This window comes from Panthera onca, chromosome F2 (genome assembly GCF_046562875.1).
Source record: "Panthera onca isolate mPanOnc1 chromosome F2, mPanOnc1 haplotype 2, whole genome shotgun sequence".
Taxonomy (NCBI): Eukaryota; Metazoa; Chordata; class Mammalia; order Carnivora; family Felidae; genus Panthera; species Panthera onca.
In genome coordinates, this window is record NC_138356.1 from 6852690 (window position 1) to 6873075 (window position 20386).

The window sequence follows — 20386 nt, forward strand, 5'->3', positions numbered from 1 at the left end:
GCCCAGAGGGAACATACTTCAAGAGCCAAGGTTTGTGATAGAAAAAGGAACTCAGAGGCTGTATAGATGGATTTGGGATTGGGGTTGCCTTCATGGGACTTAGTCCTCTCAAGTTTCCTTGTATATTGGTTTAACTCTTTAAGGGCCTGAACTGTCCCCTGATGGTAGGATCATTTTCTACGAATTGCTCAGGATGGTTTTGAATTTATGTCCCTTAAGGTGCTTGGTTCTCCTTCACTGGGATCTTGTCTATGAATCTGTATCCTTGCCCATGATTCTTTTTTTTTTTTTTTTATGTTTGTTTATTTTTGAGAGAGAGAGAGAGAGATAGGGTATGAGCAGGGGAGGGGCAGAGAGAGGGAGACCCAGAATCCGAAACAGGCCAGGCTCTGAGCTGTCAGCACAGAGCCCAACGTGGGGCTCGAACCCACAAGCAGTGAGATCATGACCTGAGCCAAAGTCGGATGCTCAACCGACTGAGCCACCCAGGCACCCCAACCGTTGTCCATGATTCTAACAGGAGCTCGGGTCTTAGGCCTTAGAGATAAGATTGTTTTCATATAATACTTGATGTGTCATCATATTCCCAACATGCAGTTCAAGAAATGGCTGTTCTCAGAGGTTGGAAACTATAATGGAAATAAGCAGCTATTAATGGAATCCAACCACCAGGCTTAAGTTTACCAGAAAATAAGAAATAACCTTCCTGAGCTAATTATGGGTAGGTTAAAATTTTTTTCTAAGATACGTCTTTTTATCCCAAATTACTGAAAGACTGTGGTCAACATTAAGAGTTTGCCTTGGCTTTTACTTGAACTTTTTTTTTTTTTTTTAATTTTTTTTTTTTTAACATTTATTTATTTTTGAGACAGAGAGAGACAGAGCATGAATGGGGGAGGGTCAGAGAGAGAGGGAGACACAGAATCTGAAACAGGCTCCAGGCTCTGAGTGGTCAGCACAGAGCCCGATGCGGGGCTTAAACTCACGGACCGGACCGTGAGATCATGACCTGAGCTGAAGTCAGACGCTCAACGGATTGAGCCACCCAGGCGCCCCCACTTCTACTTGAACTTTGAAGGAATTCTCTTAAATGCCAGGTTCCTGGGAATTTGGAAAAGCCATGTTTGAGTAGGATTATCCTTTGGTTAAGATCTAAATATTTAATAAATTGCCAACCCGTGTTATTCCCATTTCCTCAGGCTGAGGAAATGCCATAAATGATAGAATAAAGCATCTGAGGTCACTGACATTGGTCTTGCACTCATAGAACTCCTCAGGCAAAGGCAGCCAGCTACTGGGGCATTATGCCTGTGCTATGCTTGAGTCTCCCAAACAGACACTGAAGTGATGCCCAGCAGTCTATACCAGGCACCTACCAAAAGAAGAAGACAGTAGCCATGATGAAGAAGCGCTGATTCCATGTTAGTTGGGAAGAACAAATGGAAACTAAATGTGTACAGAGTCCTGCCACAGATACGATGAAGGCAAAGGAAAAAAGATCCATGAAGCTAGTTTGGCCGATCAGACCATATGTCGTCATATGAAAGACTGGCTGAGCTAATTCATACCCATGGTTTATTTTAAAAATCTTGTAAATGGGTCGAATCCATTTAATTCATGTGTTTGATGCTCAAAGAAAGAAGCTGAAGAAGAACAGAAGTCAGAGAAGAAATTGCAGACATAGTCAACCAGCCACTCTTACAAGATTCCAGTAATTTTACAGGCAAACTGCAAATTGTCAGGACGAAAATAATTTCCTAATAAAGATAGATAGATAGATAGATTTTTTTAAATCCCTTATAAAATATTAACCTAATCCATTTCAGCAGTATAATATAAGAGTAACCATCTTTTAGACCCAAGAAGAGTTTACTTAGTAAGGGAAGGGTGATTCAAAATTAAGAAATTCTTTAATTTAATTTACTTCATCAACTATTCAGAGGAGGAAATTCATATTCTTAGTATATGTGCTGCCAAAGCGAGCACATGGAAATTCATATTCTTAATAGATTCATATTCGCAATAGGTTTGTAACTGTTATAGAACTCAACATTTTAAATTTGAAGAATACATTATTAAAGAAAATTCTCACGCCTACTGAAATGTAGAGAGGAAGGTATAACACAGTCCACGTGTTAATGACACAACTTCAACAATTATCGACATGTTGCTGATCCTTAACATTCAGATTTTATTAGCATTGTTTGCTTTTTCTCACACTCTCCTCTTCCACCACGGCTCAGCAGGGCATAAATCGTCAAGGTTAACTGCTCCCTCCACCCGACACGCCAGCGTCTAGTAATCGAGTGAAAACCATTCACCTAGGATTCCATCATTCATCATCAACCATTCATCTAGAAATTCTGGAGCTAAGAGGGGATAGGGCATTTGTAGATTTTATAGGAATAGCATATATTTCTTGTTTATCCAAAGCTTTAAGTGATTCAAGATGTCAAAATTATTGAACCATCATTCATCATCAGCTATTCATCTAGAAATTTTGGAGCTAAGAGGGCATAGGTCATTTGTAGATTTTATAGGAATAGCATATATTTCTTGTTTATCCAAAGCTTTAAGTGATTCAAGATGTCAAAATTACCGAACCACATGTAAGGTTTCCAAGAAACCATACAAGAGATTCTAACGTTAAATGGAGGAAAAGTTAAATAGATTATGAGACCAAGTTGAAGCCACAAAGACGAATTGAAATGTGGAACACTGAGAAAAGAAAGGAATTATAAGTTAGGAAAATGGTTAACAACCATGACTAGTCCAATAGAAATACTAAAAGAACATAATCATCAAGTATTATTCAATGTGGAAGAACAAACTAGAAACATGTTCCAACTGAACCCCATGCTGTAAATTTTAATATCATCTCGGCAACATACACATCTCATCTTGTCTGATGAAAGACTTCCATGTTCAAAAGAAGACAATGTCGGGGCGCCTGGGTGGCTCGGTGGGTTAAGCGGCCGACTTCGGCTCAGGTCACGATCTCGCGGTCCATGAGTTCGAGCCCCGCGTCGGGCTCTGTGCTGACAGCTCAGAGCCTGGAGCCTGTTTCAGATTCTGTGTCTCCCTCTCTCTCTGACCTTCCCCCGTTCATGCTCTGTCTCTCTCTGTCTCAAAAATAAATAAACGTTAAAAAAAAATTAAAAAAAAAAAAAAAGAAGAAGACAATGTCTTGGGGCACCTGGGTGGCTCCATCGGGTAACGTCCGACTTCGGCTCAGGTCATGATCTCACAGCTCGTGAGTTCAAGCCCCATGTCAGGCTCTGTGCTAACAGCTCAGAGCCTCGAGTCTGCCTCTGATCTGTGTCTCCCTCTCTCTGCCCCACCCCTGCTCACACTCTGTCTCTCTCTCTCTCTCAAAAACAAAATAATAAACATTAAAAAAATGTTTTAAAAGAAGACAATGTCATATATATAGGACAAAAATCCAGCAGTAGGTACATGGATAAGCAAATTGTGTACCTCTAGACAATGGAATACTGCTCAGAAATTTTTACAAAAGGAATGAATGATTGATACACATAACCCATCGCAGAATAGTTATGCTGATTGAAAGAATCCGGACGAAAAATATTCCATTTGTATACAATTGTTTGAAAATGCAAATTGGCATATGGTGGGAGAAAGGTGAGTGATGGTCAGGAGCAGGAGAGAGGGGCCAGAGGGAGGGACGCCCACGGGGTGTGAGGAAGGTTGCAGTTGATAATGTGGTCTGGGCTGTGGTGGCGGTTTCACAGGCATGTACATGCCAAAACTTACAATTCTATCCCTTAAACATGTGCAGGCTGTATGTCTGTTACACCTCAATAAAGCTGTTTTCAAAAACGTGTAACAGACTTCGATGACATTTGCCTTTGATTTCTAAAGACTGTATTTAGCCACGAGTGACCAGATGATGTTCTCTCGGCGTTTGCTCACTAAATCGTTAAAAGTCTTCCCTAGATTTAACAAATGAGGCATGTACAAACAAATGAAACATGTTAACTAATAAGATAGGCAGGCACAACTTATGTTGTACTATGTAAATAATAGAAGGAAGTTTGCTTCAATCCTTGAAGTTATCTTCTCCTGGAAACACCCAGCACACATGACACATGTGGGCAAAGGGCTGTCATTAAAGAAGACAAAGGTGGGGCGCCTGGATGGCTCAGTCGGTTAAGCGTCCGACTTTGGCTCAGGTCATGATCTCACGGTTCCTGGGTTCGAGCCCCGCATCAGGCTCTTGCTGACAGCTCAGAGCCTGGAGCCTGCTTCGGACTCTGTGTCTCCCCAGCTCATGCTCTGTCTCTCGCTCTCTCGCTCTCTCTCTCAAAAATAAATAATAAAACATTTTTAAAAATTAAAGAAGACAAAGTTACCTAATAATACTGCTACTTTCAATATTTATGGAAACTCCTGGCCAGTGAAATAAGACCAAGGAGAGGAAAGATGCTTGTACTTGGAAAGGTACAGAAAGTAAACAGGCAAGTGTGACTATTTATAGACAGTATAATCATCCAACTAGGAAACCCAAGAGAATCAGTAGAAAGAATTCATAAGAATACTAGAATTCATAAGAGAATTCAGCAGGAAGGCAGGTATAGAACACTTAGCCTTCCTATGCACCAAAATAACTATTTAGAAGCTTTCTGTTTACAACAGCAGCAAAAACTAATCTATAACATACTCAAAATAAACCTGTCAAAAATATGCACGACTTACTGGAGGAAAGCCTTTAAAATATACAGAAGACGGGCTCTAAATGAACAAATATTTCAGGTACTGATTGGGGAGACCCAGTGTTGGCAGATGTTGGAAACATAGTCCCTTGAAACCTACTGACATTACCATGTCATAATCCTTTCTTCTTCTGGGAAGCTATTGGGAATTTTTTTTTTTTTTTTTTAATGAGGCAAGTTGCATCAGTATCTCTTAGAAAATAACAATTACCACGGCGCCTGGGTGGCTCAGTCGGTGGACCGACCAACTCTTGATCTCAGCTCAGGTCTCGATTTCAGGGTTGTGAGTTCAAGCCCCCCAAGTTGGGCTCTGCACTGGGCATGAAGCCTACTTTACCGCAGATGTCATTTCCCATAAATCTATAAGTTCAGTGTGGTCCTGATTAAAATCCCAACATGGTATCTCTGGACTCTGAAAAACTGATTCCAAAATTCAACTGGATGAAAAAAGACCTGAATAGCCAGAAACAATTTTTTTTGTAATTCATGAAGAGAACTTCACCTCCCCAGTGTAAAAACATACACTGAAACTATGATAATTAAAACAAAGTTCAACAGAATATAAGAATAGGTCACAGTAGGAAGAGATAAATCTAGTGTTGGAGTAGAGTAACACATGCAGAATTTAATCCCAAAGGCCTATTTAAGGTTCTTTTTTTTTTTTAATTTTTTTTTAACATTTATTTATTTTTGAGACAGAGAGAGAGAGAGAGAGAGAGCATGAACAGGGGAGGGTCAGAGGAAGAGGGAGACATAGAATCTGAAACGGGCTCCAGGCTCTGAGCAGTCAGCACAGACCCCGACGCGGGGCTCGAACCCACAGACCGCGAGATCATGACCTGAGCCGAAGTCGGCCGCTTAACCGACTGAGCCACCCAGGCGCCCCCTATTTAAGGTTCTTAAATGTAGCTTTGGTATTTTTTTTGCTTCTTACTTCACCAACAATTGAATGATAGTATCAAACGCAAAAGCGCACTCAGCAATTTCTCATTCTTCCGCCGCTTGTTTTGCGCGTCTCCTTCAACCATTCTTGTGGTCCTCGGGAAGAGGAGAGGTTGAGGGGCATAGACCTCGCCTACAGTGGCCTGATCTCCACTGAGGTGCGCCAAGGAGACCGTCCCTGCAGATGCCAGGATAGGTCAGAGCGGGCCACAGGCCACAGGCCACAGCCCTCCCTTGCTTCCTGGGAATAGTTGTGCAACACTCACTAGCAGGCAGAGGCCCAGGGCTTTGCGCATACCCAAGGGGGGGGTAGCTTCTTCAAGGTTTCGCAGCGAGTTAAGACTTGACTGTCAGTGGGGTCTCAGGACTTGTGGCCTCCCTCTTGGGACAATTCCTCCTCCTGCCTGGGTAGCATGCGGGACATCTCACCCTGGCTTCCTCCCGCGTCCGTGTTCTGGCCTCGTGCGCATCCGGAACTCAGCTGTCGGCGGTGGCTGCGCCCCTGTGGTTCAGCCCGGAGGGACCGCCCAGGCTGAGAAATGCCCTCCTCGTAGACCCCGCCGCCACGTGGTCACGTAGGTGATGTGCGTGTTCGTCTGACGCCCCCCACTGACCCGGGGGCGTTAGGGCGGGGACCCTCCACTCATCAGTCTCTTCACAGAGCTTGGCAGGTGCTAGACATGCGTGAATGCTGGCGATACTCACGGATTAAAAGCAGCAGGTTTGGCCAGAATTAGCGGAGATGACGCGGGCAGAGACACAGTGCATCTTCTCAGCGGTCCACACAGCGGACTCCCTGGCCTTGTGTGGCGGTAACCGCCCCCTCCCCTTCTCCTTGCGCTGTTGCAGCCCGTGGGATCCCAGCGGACGGAGGTGCGGAAACGGCAGATGCCCGCGGCCCAGGAGACCACCGGCCCCGCGCCGGGCCAGCACGGAGCGGGGAGCCGCGGCTCCAACGCCTGCTGCTTCTGCTGGTGCTGCTGCTGTAGCTGTTCCTGGTAAGCCCTGGGCCCCTGTCGTCACTACGCCGACCGGGAGGGGGCGCCCCTGAGTAGTGCCAGCTTGCGATTCCCTCTAGACGAGCTGTGCAAACACCACTGCGTGCCTGCCGCTGATACGGGATCTCCGAAGGACGACAGACACACACGCACAGACGCACACACAGAGACACAGACACACACACAGACACACAGGGACACAGACATACACACACAGAGACACAGACACACACACACAGAGACACAGACACACACACACAGAGACACAGACACATATATACACACAGGGACACATACACACACACAGACAGACGCACATACGCACACACAGAGACACAGACACACAGAGAGACACAGACACACACACATACACACAGAGACACACACATATATACACATACACACACACATATACACACGACACAGACGCATACACAGAGACACAGACACACACACACAGAGACACACACATATATACACATACACACACATATATGCCCAGGGACACAGACACACACATATATACACACAGGGACACATACACACGCACAGACGCACACACAGAGACACAGACACACACACACAGACACACAGGGACACACACATATATACACACAGGGACACAGACACACACACAGAGAGACACATACACACACATATACACACACAGACACACATATATACACATACACACACAAAGACACAGACACATATACACACAGACATGCACATATATACACACAGGGACACATACATACACAGACACACACATATGCACACATATACAGGTACATACATACACACAGGGACACATACACATACTCACATATACACACACATACACACCGAGATACATAAACACATTCACACATGCACATACACGTACACACCCCTATACACATATAGACACACACACACATACACATAGACACATGTGCACACACACACACACACACATATACATACACACAGACACACAGGGACACAAACACATGCACACAGAGACACAGACACATATACACACAGAGACACACACATATATACACACAGGGACACATACACACACACAGACGCACATACATACACACAGAGACACAGACACACAGGGACACAGACACACACACACAGAGACACACACACATATACACACAGAGACACGCACATATATACACATACACACACATATACACACAGGGACACATACATACACACAGGGACACACATGCATATACATACATACGCACAGAGATACATACATATATATACAGACATAGACACATATGCACACACATACACACACATAGACACAGACACACATATATATACACAGACACATAGACACACATACACTCATATACACACATACAGACACATACACATACATATATACACATACACAGAGACATATGCACACACACAGAGACACATATATACATATACACACACATACACATATATATACGGACAGAGACACATACACACACATACACACACTCATGTATAGAGACACACACACATATGCATACACATACACACAGAGATACACATACAGACACATATACACATACACATATGCACATACATACATACACAGACATATACACACATATATACGCAGAGACACACAGACACACATATATACACGTACACAGAGACACATGCACACTCACACATACCCAGAGACACATAAACACATGCACATATATGCACACATGTATGCACATACATGTATACACGCATACACATACACATATATACACAGAGACACACATATACACATACACATGCACATACATATACACATACATGTACACACATACAGAGACATGCACATACATACACATATGCATACATGTACGCGCATACATGCACATGCATACATGCGTGCACACACAGACATGTACACACATACATGCAATATAAACATACACGCACATACACAGAGACAGACACATCCACACACAGAGCCACACACACATACACACACACATACGCACATATACACATACATACACACATGCACACATATGCATACACACACACACACACACACACACACACACAAAGGGGCCACGTATCCTAGCTTTTAAGGGACTTTCTATTCAAATCCCTGAAATCAGTTTAGTGTGTTAACCAACTAAAGAATAATCTAAGGCGGTTGGTGATAAAATATTACTTTGGGGGCAAAAACAGTAACTAGATGGTTAGAAAGGAATGAACTCAGGCACTCTACTTGGTAATAAAGGCTTGGTAGAAGTGTTCGAAGTCACGGTGGGTCTAAAAGGTTAAGTAGAGAGAGCATGGATTTTTATCTTCTGCTTCTCTTTTATCAACTTCAATTTTTAATAAAGAGAAATGTCAAAATCTATGCTTAACAGAGAGAAAAACGTAAAAACACAAGCTAACTTACTGGTACAGGAAGATACACAGCGTTTGCTTAAAAAGAGAGAGACACAACTTGAATATAAAATATCCTTGACCATTTGAGTCCCTGTTAAAGTTCTGGAGAAGTGTATATAATTTACACCTAGAAATCGAGGAACTTTAGGTGGCATTTCTGAAATCGTGACTATGAAAAGTGCTTATTGCCCACCAAATGTGTGCCTGACTTTAGGCAATTAAAATTATTGGAAATTAAGTTATTGTAAATTTATGTTGAGCCAAGACCTCGCTCCCCAGTGGAGAAGACGACCAGGTGACAGTGTAACTGATCGAGAACAGTGACAGGACCGTTATAATTGGGGTAAAGCCAGTGGAGGCTGAAATTAAACGTCCAGGAGAGTTTGATCTCTTGCTTGATTTGGGCCGGCGTTAACTTCCAGGAAGTTCCGATCTGGTAGATGGGAGCCGGCAACACGACACTCCAAGGACTGATGGAACCATGGTGGTGGGTGGTTGGTCTATACAGCAGGTGGGAATATGGGGGGAGATGGGGCTGGCAGGAGCCGAGCGGTCTGGCTTGGTCAAACCAAGGCTTCAGCCCCAAGGGGCGTCTAAAGGACTCGGCTGGAAACCGGAGGAGAAGCACGTGTGGCACACCCTCCACACGTGGGTATCCAGGGAGAATACCCGCCAATGGTGAAGGGACTACGTTTAGGCCCCACCTTCCAGCCTTCACTCTGCTAATCAGTTTCAGTGAGCTAATTAAAGCTGATTGTGTGAGAGACGTGCAGGGATATCCTGGTGTGGGTGAGACTCCCATTTACCCCGTCACCCCTCCCTTCTCTGCTGCTTTAGAGGGACACGGAAGGCTGAGACCATGGCCTGAACAATGTTGGGACTGATGGAGTAGACACAGCGGGTGGCCACAGGTCCCAGAGTAGGCTTCTACTGGCACCGGCCACGGCAAATAAATCATAAAGCCGTACATAGGCATCATCGCCCTAGCCAACACTTCCGTAGCACATATTGTGTGTGTGTTTAACAGACAACAGAGCAATGAGAAACAGTGTTGAATTGTTCAGTTGTGCACCTGAAACTGATACAACACTGTATGTTAATTATAACTTTGACTAAAATAATACAAGAGAGCAGTGTCTTCAAAGAATGGAAGAAAAGTAATGAAAAAGTCAGTCAAACTATGATTCAAGAGTGTGGATAACATAAGACATTTTCAGACTACAAAGGCCTAGGGAGCTAACTACCTTCAGACCTTCCCTAAAAGAAATAAGGAAGGATATACGTCAGGAAGAAAAAGTGAACCCAGAGGGTAGTCATGGGAAACAAGTAACAATGATGGACACAAGACTGATCAAATATAGCTATAAAATGTCATATTTAATTGTGTGTTTAAAAGTGTCAATACAGGGGCACCTGGGTGGCTCGAGTCGGCTAAGTGTCTGACTCTTGATTTCAGTTCAAGTCATGATCTTGCAGTTCGTGAGTTCGAGCCCCACACTGGGTTCTGCACTGACGGTGCAGAGCCTGCCTGGGATTCTCTCTCTTTCTCTTTTCTCCGTCCCTGCCCTGCTCGCACTCTCTCTCCCCCAAAATAAATGAACAAACAATAAAAAGTATAAATCCAACTGGGTGTTGTATGGAAACCAATTTGACAATAAATTTCACATATTAAAAAAAAAAAAGTATAAATCCAAAGTCATAAACAAATAATCTCATGTGCATGGTAGACAAACCAAGTAACTTAGACCAAAGTTACATTTTCTTCCCAAATTAATGGTATTCTTCATTAGTCAGAAGTACAACATGTAGTTTCCACACCAATGGAAGACAACAAAAGAAATACAGAAAACTACAAACATAGGACAAAAGTGGTTTTGACAAAAGAGAGAATAAACTATTCAGCAAACCCCAAGATACTTGGTATTAGGGTGACCAGCTTAACCCAGTTGCCTGAGATGTCTCGGTTTTAGCAGTGAAAAGCCCTACGTCCCAGAAAACCCACGAGTCCAGGCAAACCAGGAAAGTTGGTCACCCTACCTGGTATCCAAATCCACAAAAATAGACTCATATTCCTATATTGCATCACGTACAAAATCAGTCTCTCCCTACCCAAAAAAAAAAAAAAAAAAAAAAAAACAACAAGATCAACTCATCCAGATGGTTACAGGCCTAAAGGTGAGAGGCCGAGAGTAAAATATAGGATAATATCTTTGTGATCTGGGCACTGGGAAGAATTACTTTTTTAAAAGATCCATTAAGTTGGCCACATTAAAAGGTTAAAATGTGCCTAACAAGAGAAATAAAAATCTATTTCCCACAAAGCCTTGTACACGAATATGTATAGCAGTGTGATTAATACTAGCCCCAAACCGGAAGCAATCTAAATGTCCGTCAACTAACGAATGGATAAACAAAGCGTGGTGTATATCCATACAGTGGAATGGGATTTGACCGTCAAAGGCATAAAGTATTAAAACTGCTAAAACACGGATAAACCTTGAAAAGATGATTCTAGGTGAAAGGAGCCAGAAACAAAAGACCACTTACTGTATGATTCCATTTATGTGAAATGTCCAGAATAGAGACAGAAAGTAGATTAGCAGTTGCCGAGGACTAGGGGAGATGGGAGTTAGTGCTGATGTATACAGAGCTTCATTTAACAGTGATGATGAACTGTTCTAAAACCATGGTGATGGCTGCACAATTGTATTAATAAACTAAAACCACTGACTGGTACCACTGAAATTGGGGGTTGTATGGTGTATGAATTATATTTGGATAAAACAGTTTTTAAAATGTGTTTAACAAAATACATCAGAAATAAAATGAACAGATAGAACATCCTAGGAGAAGATAATTACAATAGATTTAACAAAGAAAGAAATTAAACCTAGAGCACATAAAGAAAGAACTTCAGGAGACAAATAAGAACATAATGACCATAAGGAAAATAAGCAAATGAAATAAAACAGGAAACATAATCCACTTGTGCTCCTACAAACAAGGATCAGATATATGAAAGTTAAACACACAGCCTTCTAATTTTTTTTTTATGTTTATTTACTTTTGAGAGAGAGCAAGCAGGGGAGGGGCAGAGAGAAAGGGAGAGACAGAGAATCTGAAGCAGGCTCCAGGCTCTGAGCTGTCAACACAGAGCCCGACGCGGGGCTCAAACCCACAAACCATGAGATCATGACCTGAGCCAAAGTCGGACAGCCAACCGACTGAGCCATCCAGGCACCTCTAAATACATAGCCTTCTAAATGTAACACTCTACCCTAAAAAAAAAAGCTCTTGCACACATGCAAAAGGAGACACGTATGAGACGATTCATGGAAGCATGAATCTGTTTGACAAAAACTGAAAATGTCTATGAGGTTCATGAACAGGAAAATGGGTAAATATTTTGCAGTGTAGTTACAGTGCAATACCACACGGCATTTAAATTCATGTGCTGGAGGGAAAATTAAAAATAGAAGACAGATTGTAAAGCAGTGCATATCGTATAATAATACCTTTGCAAAATTTGAAATATGTTTTTGTATTTATATACATAGAGTAGCATAGCTATGAATGGAGTGAGAACAGATTCAGGATGCTGGTTCTCTCTGGAGTAGACGGGTGAAATGGGACGGAAGAAAGTACACAGCAAACTTCAACTGTCTCAATATTGAATCTCCTTGATTTTTTTCCCCCCAACATGCTCTTGCGATTTATCCCTGTTGCTAATACATAGTAGAGTCGATTTTTAAGAAGAGTAAATGTCAGTATGTTTTGTAAGCCCTTGTTATTCTCTCAGAATTCTGCTTCATGGCCTTACGGCATTTCGTTTTATGAAAGGAGTCATTCAGATGCTTGATCCCTAAAACATAAACCTTTTTTTTCCCCTTCTAGAAGACTGAAGAATTTCTTCCTCTTCAGAACTAAAAAATTTACCAAAATGTATCTAACCATGGGACTTGTTTCACTGAATAGTTCTTCCACGTGGCGAGGAACTATCTTAACCGCCCGCAACGTTTTCTTGGCTTGTTCTACTGTGACAATTAACAAGAAACTCAGGTTTAAAAACTGACGCAAAATATACCTCTCACTTTTTTAGGAACACGTTATCTCATTAAGAAATATTCCTACTTCTTGGGGCGCCTGGGTGGCTGGATCGGTTGAGCGTCCGACTTCGGCTCAGGTCACGATCTCACGGTCCGTGAGTTCAAGCCCCGCGTCGGGCTCTGTGCTGACAGCTCGGAGCCTGGAGCCTGCTTCCAATTCTGAGTCTCCCTCTCTCTCTGCCCCTCCCCGACTCATGCTCTGTCTCTCTCTGTCTCAGAAATAAATAAACGTTAAAAAAAAAAAAATATATATATATATATATATATATACACATATATATTCCTACTTCTAAAAACAATGAGACGTGGAAAAAATGTCAAAGCTTAAATGAAGACTGTGTCATTCAATTCACAATATAACTTCTGGGCCTCTTAGAAACCTTGTGTCAAATTCATCCTTTCTGTTCCTCCTGGATTTTTCGTACCCATTGTGTAGTGATGTTTTCTGCGTAACAAAAGAAGCGTAAGTCAAGCGGTACTAATGCTCTCGCAGCCAGCACACCCTCCAGATGCCTCCTAAGTTTGTTTTTGTTTTCAGAAACCGTTATTTACTGAAACTGGCATCGTGGAAGCAACAAGGCGGGAGCGTCCTGCACGTCTGATGACTTTGCATTAAAGAAAAACAGAGCTGCGCGCACACACACACGCCATTACTGAAAATCCATAAAGCAGATGTGCTGAAAATAGGCTGAACTGCTTTTATAAAATGGTAGAAAGAGTGGAAAGGAAAGATATTTAATAAGGAGGCTAGAAAAGATAGTACAGTGGCAATAGTCAGATAAAGCAAACTGAAATAACGGTAATAATCCATTTTGAAAAAACGTTTTAAAGATTTTATTTTTAAGTCATCCCTACCTCCAACGTGGGGCTTGAACTCAACAGCCCTGAGATCAAGAGTCACGTGCCCCTGAGCCGGCCAAGCGCCCCCGTTTTGAAATTAATAGGGAACTAAAAGCATTCCTGCCCAAAAGCAAGAACCAGGCGAAGATGTCTGTTCTCCCCTGCTGTTTTAATGTTGGATTTTAAGTACCAGTTGATGCAGCTGGGCAAGAGAAAACAACCTGAGGCCTAAGAACCAGAAGAGAAGTGATAAGGCTCTCCATCTGCAGAAGATACGAGAGTACGCTCGGAAATGCCAAGAGAATGACTGCTCAGCTGTTGCAAACACAAAAGAATTCAAATCGTAGAAAGATACAGAATTAATGTAAAAAAGAATCGCCTTCAGAATGTAAAGAACTCTTAACAATTCCAAAATAAAAAAAACAAACCAATTTATATTTTTAAGTTTATTTATTTTGAGAGAGAGAGAGAGAGACACAGTAGGGGAGAGGCAGAGAGGGAGGAGGGGGACAGAAGATCTGAAGCAGACTCTGCTGCCAGCACAGAGCCTGGTGCGGGGCTCGAACTCACGAATCGTGAGATCATGACCTGAGCCGAAGTCGGACCTTAACCGACTGAGCCACCCAGGCGCCCCTAAAAAACAAACCAAGTTAAAGGCAGGCACAAGATCTGAGTACACAGGTCTCCAAAGAAGACGTACAAATAACTAATAGATACATGAAAAAATACTCCATGTCATTAGCCATTTAGCAAAATGCAAAGCAAAACCACAATGAGATACCGCTTCATACCCCCTGAACTGGCGAGAATAAAAAGGACAGACAGTAACAAGTGTTGGCAAGGACGTGGAGAAACGGGGTCCCTTCCAACATTGCCGGTAGGAATGTAAAATGGTGCTGCTACTTTGGAAAAGAGTTTGCGACCTCTTCAAAATGTCAAAAATGGAGTTACCATATGAGAGCATTTCCATCCTTAAGTATCTACCCAAGAGAGAAAAACAAACATCCACAGAATGTGTGCAGTGGCATTATTTATAATGGCCAAAAAGGGCAAATAACCTAGATATTCATCAACTGACTGATGGATAGCAAACTTCATATGACCATACAGCGGAAGGTGGTTAAGCTGCAAAAAGGCATGAAGTGCTCACACCCGTTACAACATGAAGGAACCGTAACAACATGCCAGGTGAAAAGAAGGCAGTCACCAAAGACAGCATGCTGTATCATTCAAAAGAGGTGTATCTACAGAGACAGGACGTAGGTTAGCACATGTCCGGGGCCGGAGGACGTGGGATGCGGGGGGTGATGAGGAGGGGTTGCTACATGGGGCTTCCTTCTGGAGTGATGGTTGCACAACCTTCTGACTATGCTGCAAACAACTGAGTTGTGCACTTTAAACAAGTAACTTCATGATGTGTCAACGGTGGTTCAATAAAGCTATTAAGAAAGTAAGAGCCTTGGCGTGCCTGGGTGGCTCAGTCAGTGAAGCGTCCGACTGTTGACTTCGGCTCAGGTCATGATCTCGCCGTTCGTGGGTTTGAGCCACACGCTGGGCTCTATACCAATAGCTCGGAGCCTGCTTGGAATTCTCTCTCCCTCTCTCTCTCTCTCTCTGCCTCTCTCCCACTTGTGTGCTCTCTCTTGCACACGCTGTCTCGCTCAAAATAAATAAACACTTAAAAAGAAGAAAGTTGATATGTACAAACAGTAACCAGTTAGGAGATTAGGTGGAATGGAACATTGCATTTGCAGTAACAACAAAAATAACTGGAATAAATTTACAAAAAAAAATGCATAGGATATAAGGAAATTTAAAATCTCGTGGAAGATAATAAACTTTGATTGTATGCTTTCCTGGTTTTCTCCAACACTTTTGTATTTGTGCCTATGAAGATCTAAAACCTCCATTTTGACTGGAGAACATACACTTTTTTTCAAGGTGCAAAAATGAAATGAAAACCCAAAACATCCTGGTAACCTGACCTTTTTTATTACTTTCTAATGGACATGTTTTTATGAAAATAACGATTCTAAACATAAACTCTCCCTCAATTAGTGTAGACCACAATATGATCATTGATTTTGCTAATACTTTAGCATCATACTTTTGGTTTTCTTAAGGAAACCAATCTGGGTCAGTCTTTTTCAAGAAGAGAAAGAAATTCTACTTGGTAACCTGGAGTTTTTTAAAATATTCATGGGGGTGGCTGGGTGGCTCAGTCAGTTGAGCGTCCGACTTCCGCTCAGGTCATGATCTCACAGTCTGTGGGTTCAAGCCCCACGTCGGGCTCTGTGCTGACAGCTCAGAGCCTGGAGCCTGCTTCGGATTCTGTCTCTCCCTCTCTCTCTGACCCTACCCCACTTGTGCTCTCTCTCTCTCCCTCCCTCCTTCAAAAACAAATAATAAACATTAAAAAAATTTAATAATATATGTTTTGAGAGGGTGCCTGGGGGGCTCAGTCAGTTAAGGGTCCAACTTCAGCTCAGGTCATGATCTCACGGTTCGTGAGTTCGAGCCCCACGTAGGGATCTGTGCTGACAGCTCGGAGCCTGGAGCCTGCTTCACATTCTGTGTCTCCTTCTCTCTCTGCCCCTCCCCCGTTCACACTCTGTCTCTCTCTCTCTCTCTCAAAAATAAATAGACATTTAAAAAAATTTTTTTAAATATACTCTTTGATATGTCTGGCTCAGTCAATAGAGCATACAACTCTTAATCTTGGGAGTTGTGGGTTCAAGCCCCACGGGTGTAGAGATTACTTAAAAATAAAACTTTTAACATATTCCTTGATACAGAATGATCTCAAGTGACATTTAAATGTCCTGTTTCATGCAGTCTTACTGTTAGAAACCAAGAAGAACAGAGACCCAGGAGGGCCTCCCATGAACTCAGACGAGAAGACCTTCCAACCTGTGAAGAAAGGTAAAGTCTCGTTATTGTTTAGCTTGCCAAATTGACAGAATGCTAGCCTTATCATTTTGATTTTTTTGCACTGTAACACACAGTTCCTCTAACTGCAACTTAATAACATCAAATCATAATGTGGCACCACATTTTCTCTCTGCAGAATTCATTATGTGACGGGGAGAAAAATTAGTTCCGTTATTAATCTCATCCCTGCTAATCACAAATATAAATCGATGCTTCTTGACTAAACATGATGTTATCCTATTTTCATAAAGCAGACTTTTAAAAAGACCATAGTGAGGGGCGCCTGGGCGGCTCAGTCAGTTAAGCATCCGATTTTGGCTCAGGTCATGATCTCACGGTTTGTGGGTTCGAGCCCCGCGTCGGGCTCTGTGCTGACAGCTCAGAGCCTGGGGCCTGCTTCGGACTCTGTGTCTCCCTCTCTCTCTGCCCCTCCCCCATTTGTGCTTTGTGTGTGTGTCTCTCAAAAAAATGAATAAACATTTAAAAAAAAAATGTAAAAAGACCATAGTGAAACACACACGTTTGGTTTTCAGGAAAGTTCTAAAGGTCTGTTTTTTTCTTAACTATAAATTTATACTTAAGCTAATGTATTACTGTTTTAAGTATTTTGGGGAAGAAAAGTCAGGAAGAAAACACAAAAATTACTTTCCATGATGTCAGATTTTTAAATTCTCTCTTTTTTAAGTTTATCTATTTATTTTGAGAGAGAGAGAAAGCAGGAGAGGGGCAGAGAGAGACGGAAAGAGAGAATCCCAAGCAGGTTCTGCCCTGCCAGCGTGGAGCCTGACCTGGGGCTCAAACTCATGACCACGCGGTCATGACCCGAGCCAAAATCAAGAGCTGGATGCTTAAGTGACCAAGCCACCCAGGCACCCCAAATTACCTCTTCTTGTTCCTGTACTGACTTACTTTCACTTCCCTGTTCTAATACGTTTTCTTGGTATTATGCCTGTATAATTACAGATACTAGACAAATACCCTAAAAGTTGTGTTCAAATAGGTCTTGTATTATATTGCTTATTTTTGAAGGGAAAACAAAACAAGTAGCCTAAAAGGTTACTTAAGTGTGTGGGTTTTTTTTTTTTTTTCATTATCTTCTTTATCCTTACCCAGATTTCTCAAAGTCTGGGAAGCATATTAAAATATTCCACAATTTGGGGCACCTGGCATGCTCAGCTGGAGGCGTGTGAGGCTCTTGACCTCAGGGTCATGAGTTTGAACCCCACACTGGATGCTGAGATTACTAAAAAAATAAATAGGGGCGCCTGGGTGGCGCAGTCGGTCAAGCGTCCGACTTCAGCCAGGTCACGATCTCCCGGTCCGTGAGTTCGAGCCCCGCGTCGGGCTCTGGGCTGATGGCTCGGAGCCTGGAGCCTGTTTCCGATTCTGCGTCTCCCTCTCTCTCTGCCCCTCCCCCGTTCATGCTCTGTCTCTCTCTGTCCCAAAAATAAACAAAAAACGTTGAAAAAAAATTTAAAAATAAATAAATAAATAAATAAATAAATAAATAAATAAAAACTTTTTAAAAATCTGGCAAAATTGATGAGTTTGTTTAAAAATAGCCTTTATCTCGAGGGCGCCTGGCTGGCTCAGTTGGAAAAGCGTGTGACTCTTGATCTGGGAGGTTGTGAGTTCAAGCCCCACGTTGGGTGTAGAGATTACTAAAACAAACAAACTTTAAAAAATGACTTTTATCTTACGTATTCTAGTATGTTGTATTCTGTACCAAAGCTTTAAGGCTCTTCTGTCTGGAACCAGAATGCCCACATCTAGGCCTGGCTGTACCCATCCTGCCAGTGCGAACTCGGGCACTTAGCCACACTCTGCCTCGGTTTCCTTGTGTGTGGAATGGGGATAATACTAGTTTACTGTGGCTGCTGTCGTGAGCCTGGGAGCACGCAATATTTGCTGGCCGTTACTTGCTCTCAATTAAATTCAAGAACGTGAAATGACTCTTTCTAACTTAATGCCTTGTGTTTCCCGTTCTACTTAGACATTATTATTTGCATTTGCCTCATATGTCTTTGCCTGTCTATTTGTTCTTAATTTTTTAAATACTTAGTAAGCTTCCTGAAAATAGCATTACGCCGGATTTTGGCCCAGGTTCGGTCTGTCTCTAAATGGGGAATTAGAATCCAGTTACAGTGGGTCAGTTGTTTTGATGATGATTGGTAAGCTTAATCTTCCAGCATATTCCTTGAATCGTGGTAAGACCTCCTAATTATTTCCTTAATTTCTGCTTGTTTCGGTTGGGTTTCGGCTTTTGCTACATGAACTGTGCCTTCTTTGCTTTTAGGTTCTTCAGTACTACGGAAAGTATATGCTCCCTCTGATTTTAAATATTTTTATTATTTTTATTATATTTTTATTTTTGTAAGTAGGCTCCACCCCCAATGTGGGGCTCCAACTGAACGATCCTGAGATCGAGAGTTGCACACTCTACAAACTGAGCCGGCCTGGTGCCCCTGCTCTCTCCTATTTTAAAAATAATAAATAACTAAATAATAAATAAACGTCTACTACCGATTGCCTTTAAGTTTTTCAAAGTCATTCTTTAATATATATTTTTTAAATTGAAGGAGTAAAAAGGTATCTTTTGAATCCTCCTATTTAAGGAACATAAGTTAGCACACTTTAGTCAGCCACACCAGTTTGATTAACCTTTCTGAAAAGACTCCAAGATTTTTATGCAGATTACTCTAAATTATTATGCTTTAAATAACCTTTTCAACATCTTTTAAAACATTTTCTTTCAAAACAAATTTTCCTAGGGGCGGCTGGGTGGCTCAGTTGGTTAAGCATCTGATTTGGGCTGAGCTCATGATCTCATGGTCCTTGGGTTCGAGCCCTGCATCGGGCTCTGTGCTGACAGGCTCAGAGCCTGGAGCCTGCTTCGGGTTCTGTGTCTCCCTCTCTCTCTGCCAACCCCCCCCCCCCCCCACTTGCACTCTGTCTCTCTCTCTCCCTCTCAAAAATAAACAGTAAAAATTTTCAAAAAAACGAATTTTCCTAGTTATGACAGCTACTTTAGGTTTTCATACACAATACTTTTTTTTCATGATGAAAAATCTACCCAGTATGGAAACAAAACCCCAACACTACAAAAGTTTTGCAGTAAAAACCCAGTCTTCCTTTTTTTGTAGACCTTGCCCCGATCTCCGGATTTAGCTGCCATCAGTGGTTTTTCCATATATCCTCAAAGGAATTTTCGATGCATTTATACACAGTTGTATTGAAATGGGATCCTTCTATACACAGTGAATCTAATTTAGAAACTAAACTCGAAACTATGGTTTGAACATCTATGTTCTTTTTTGTTTGCTGACTACTTCCCATAGCCCATTTTCTCCGGTCTTGAGCTTTTATGTATGCTTCACTGCTGGGTCATTGTAATCCATCTTCAAGATACAATTTCGAGAAAGGGACATAGAATTTA

The 20386-nt window shown here is 42.2% G+C and overlaps 1 protein-coding gene across 2 annotated transcripts in view; it reads left to right on the top strand.

Annotated features, from left to right (window-relative positions):
• Nucleotides 1-20386, top strand: part of RGS20 (regulator of G protein signaling 20) — an 85802-nt gene that overhangs the window by 60022 nt on the left and 5394 nt on the right. For both annotated transcript variants that reach the window (XM_078441563.2, XM_078441562.1), the window contains 2 exons: nt 6525-6673; nt 16855-16941. In XM_078441563.2, the coding sequence (XP_078297689.2) occupies nt 6525-6673; nt 16855-16941 (236 nt within the window). The remainder of the gene's footprint in view (nt 1-6524; nt 6674-16854; nt 16942-20386) is intronic.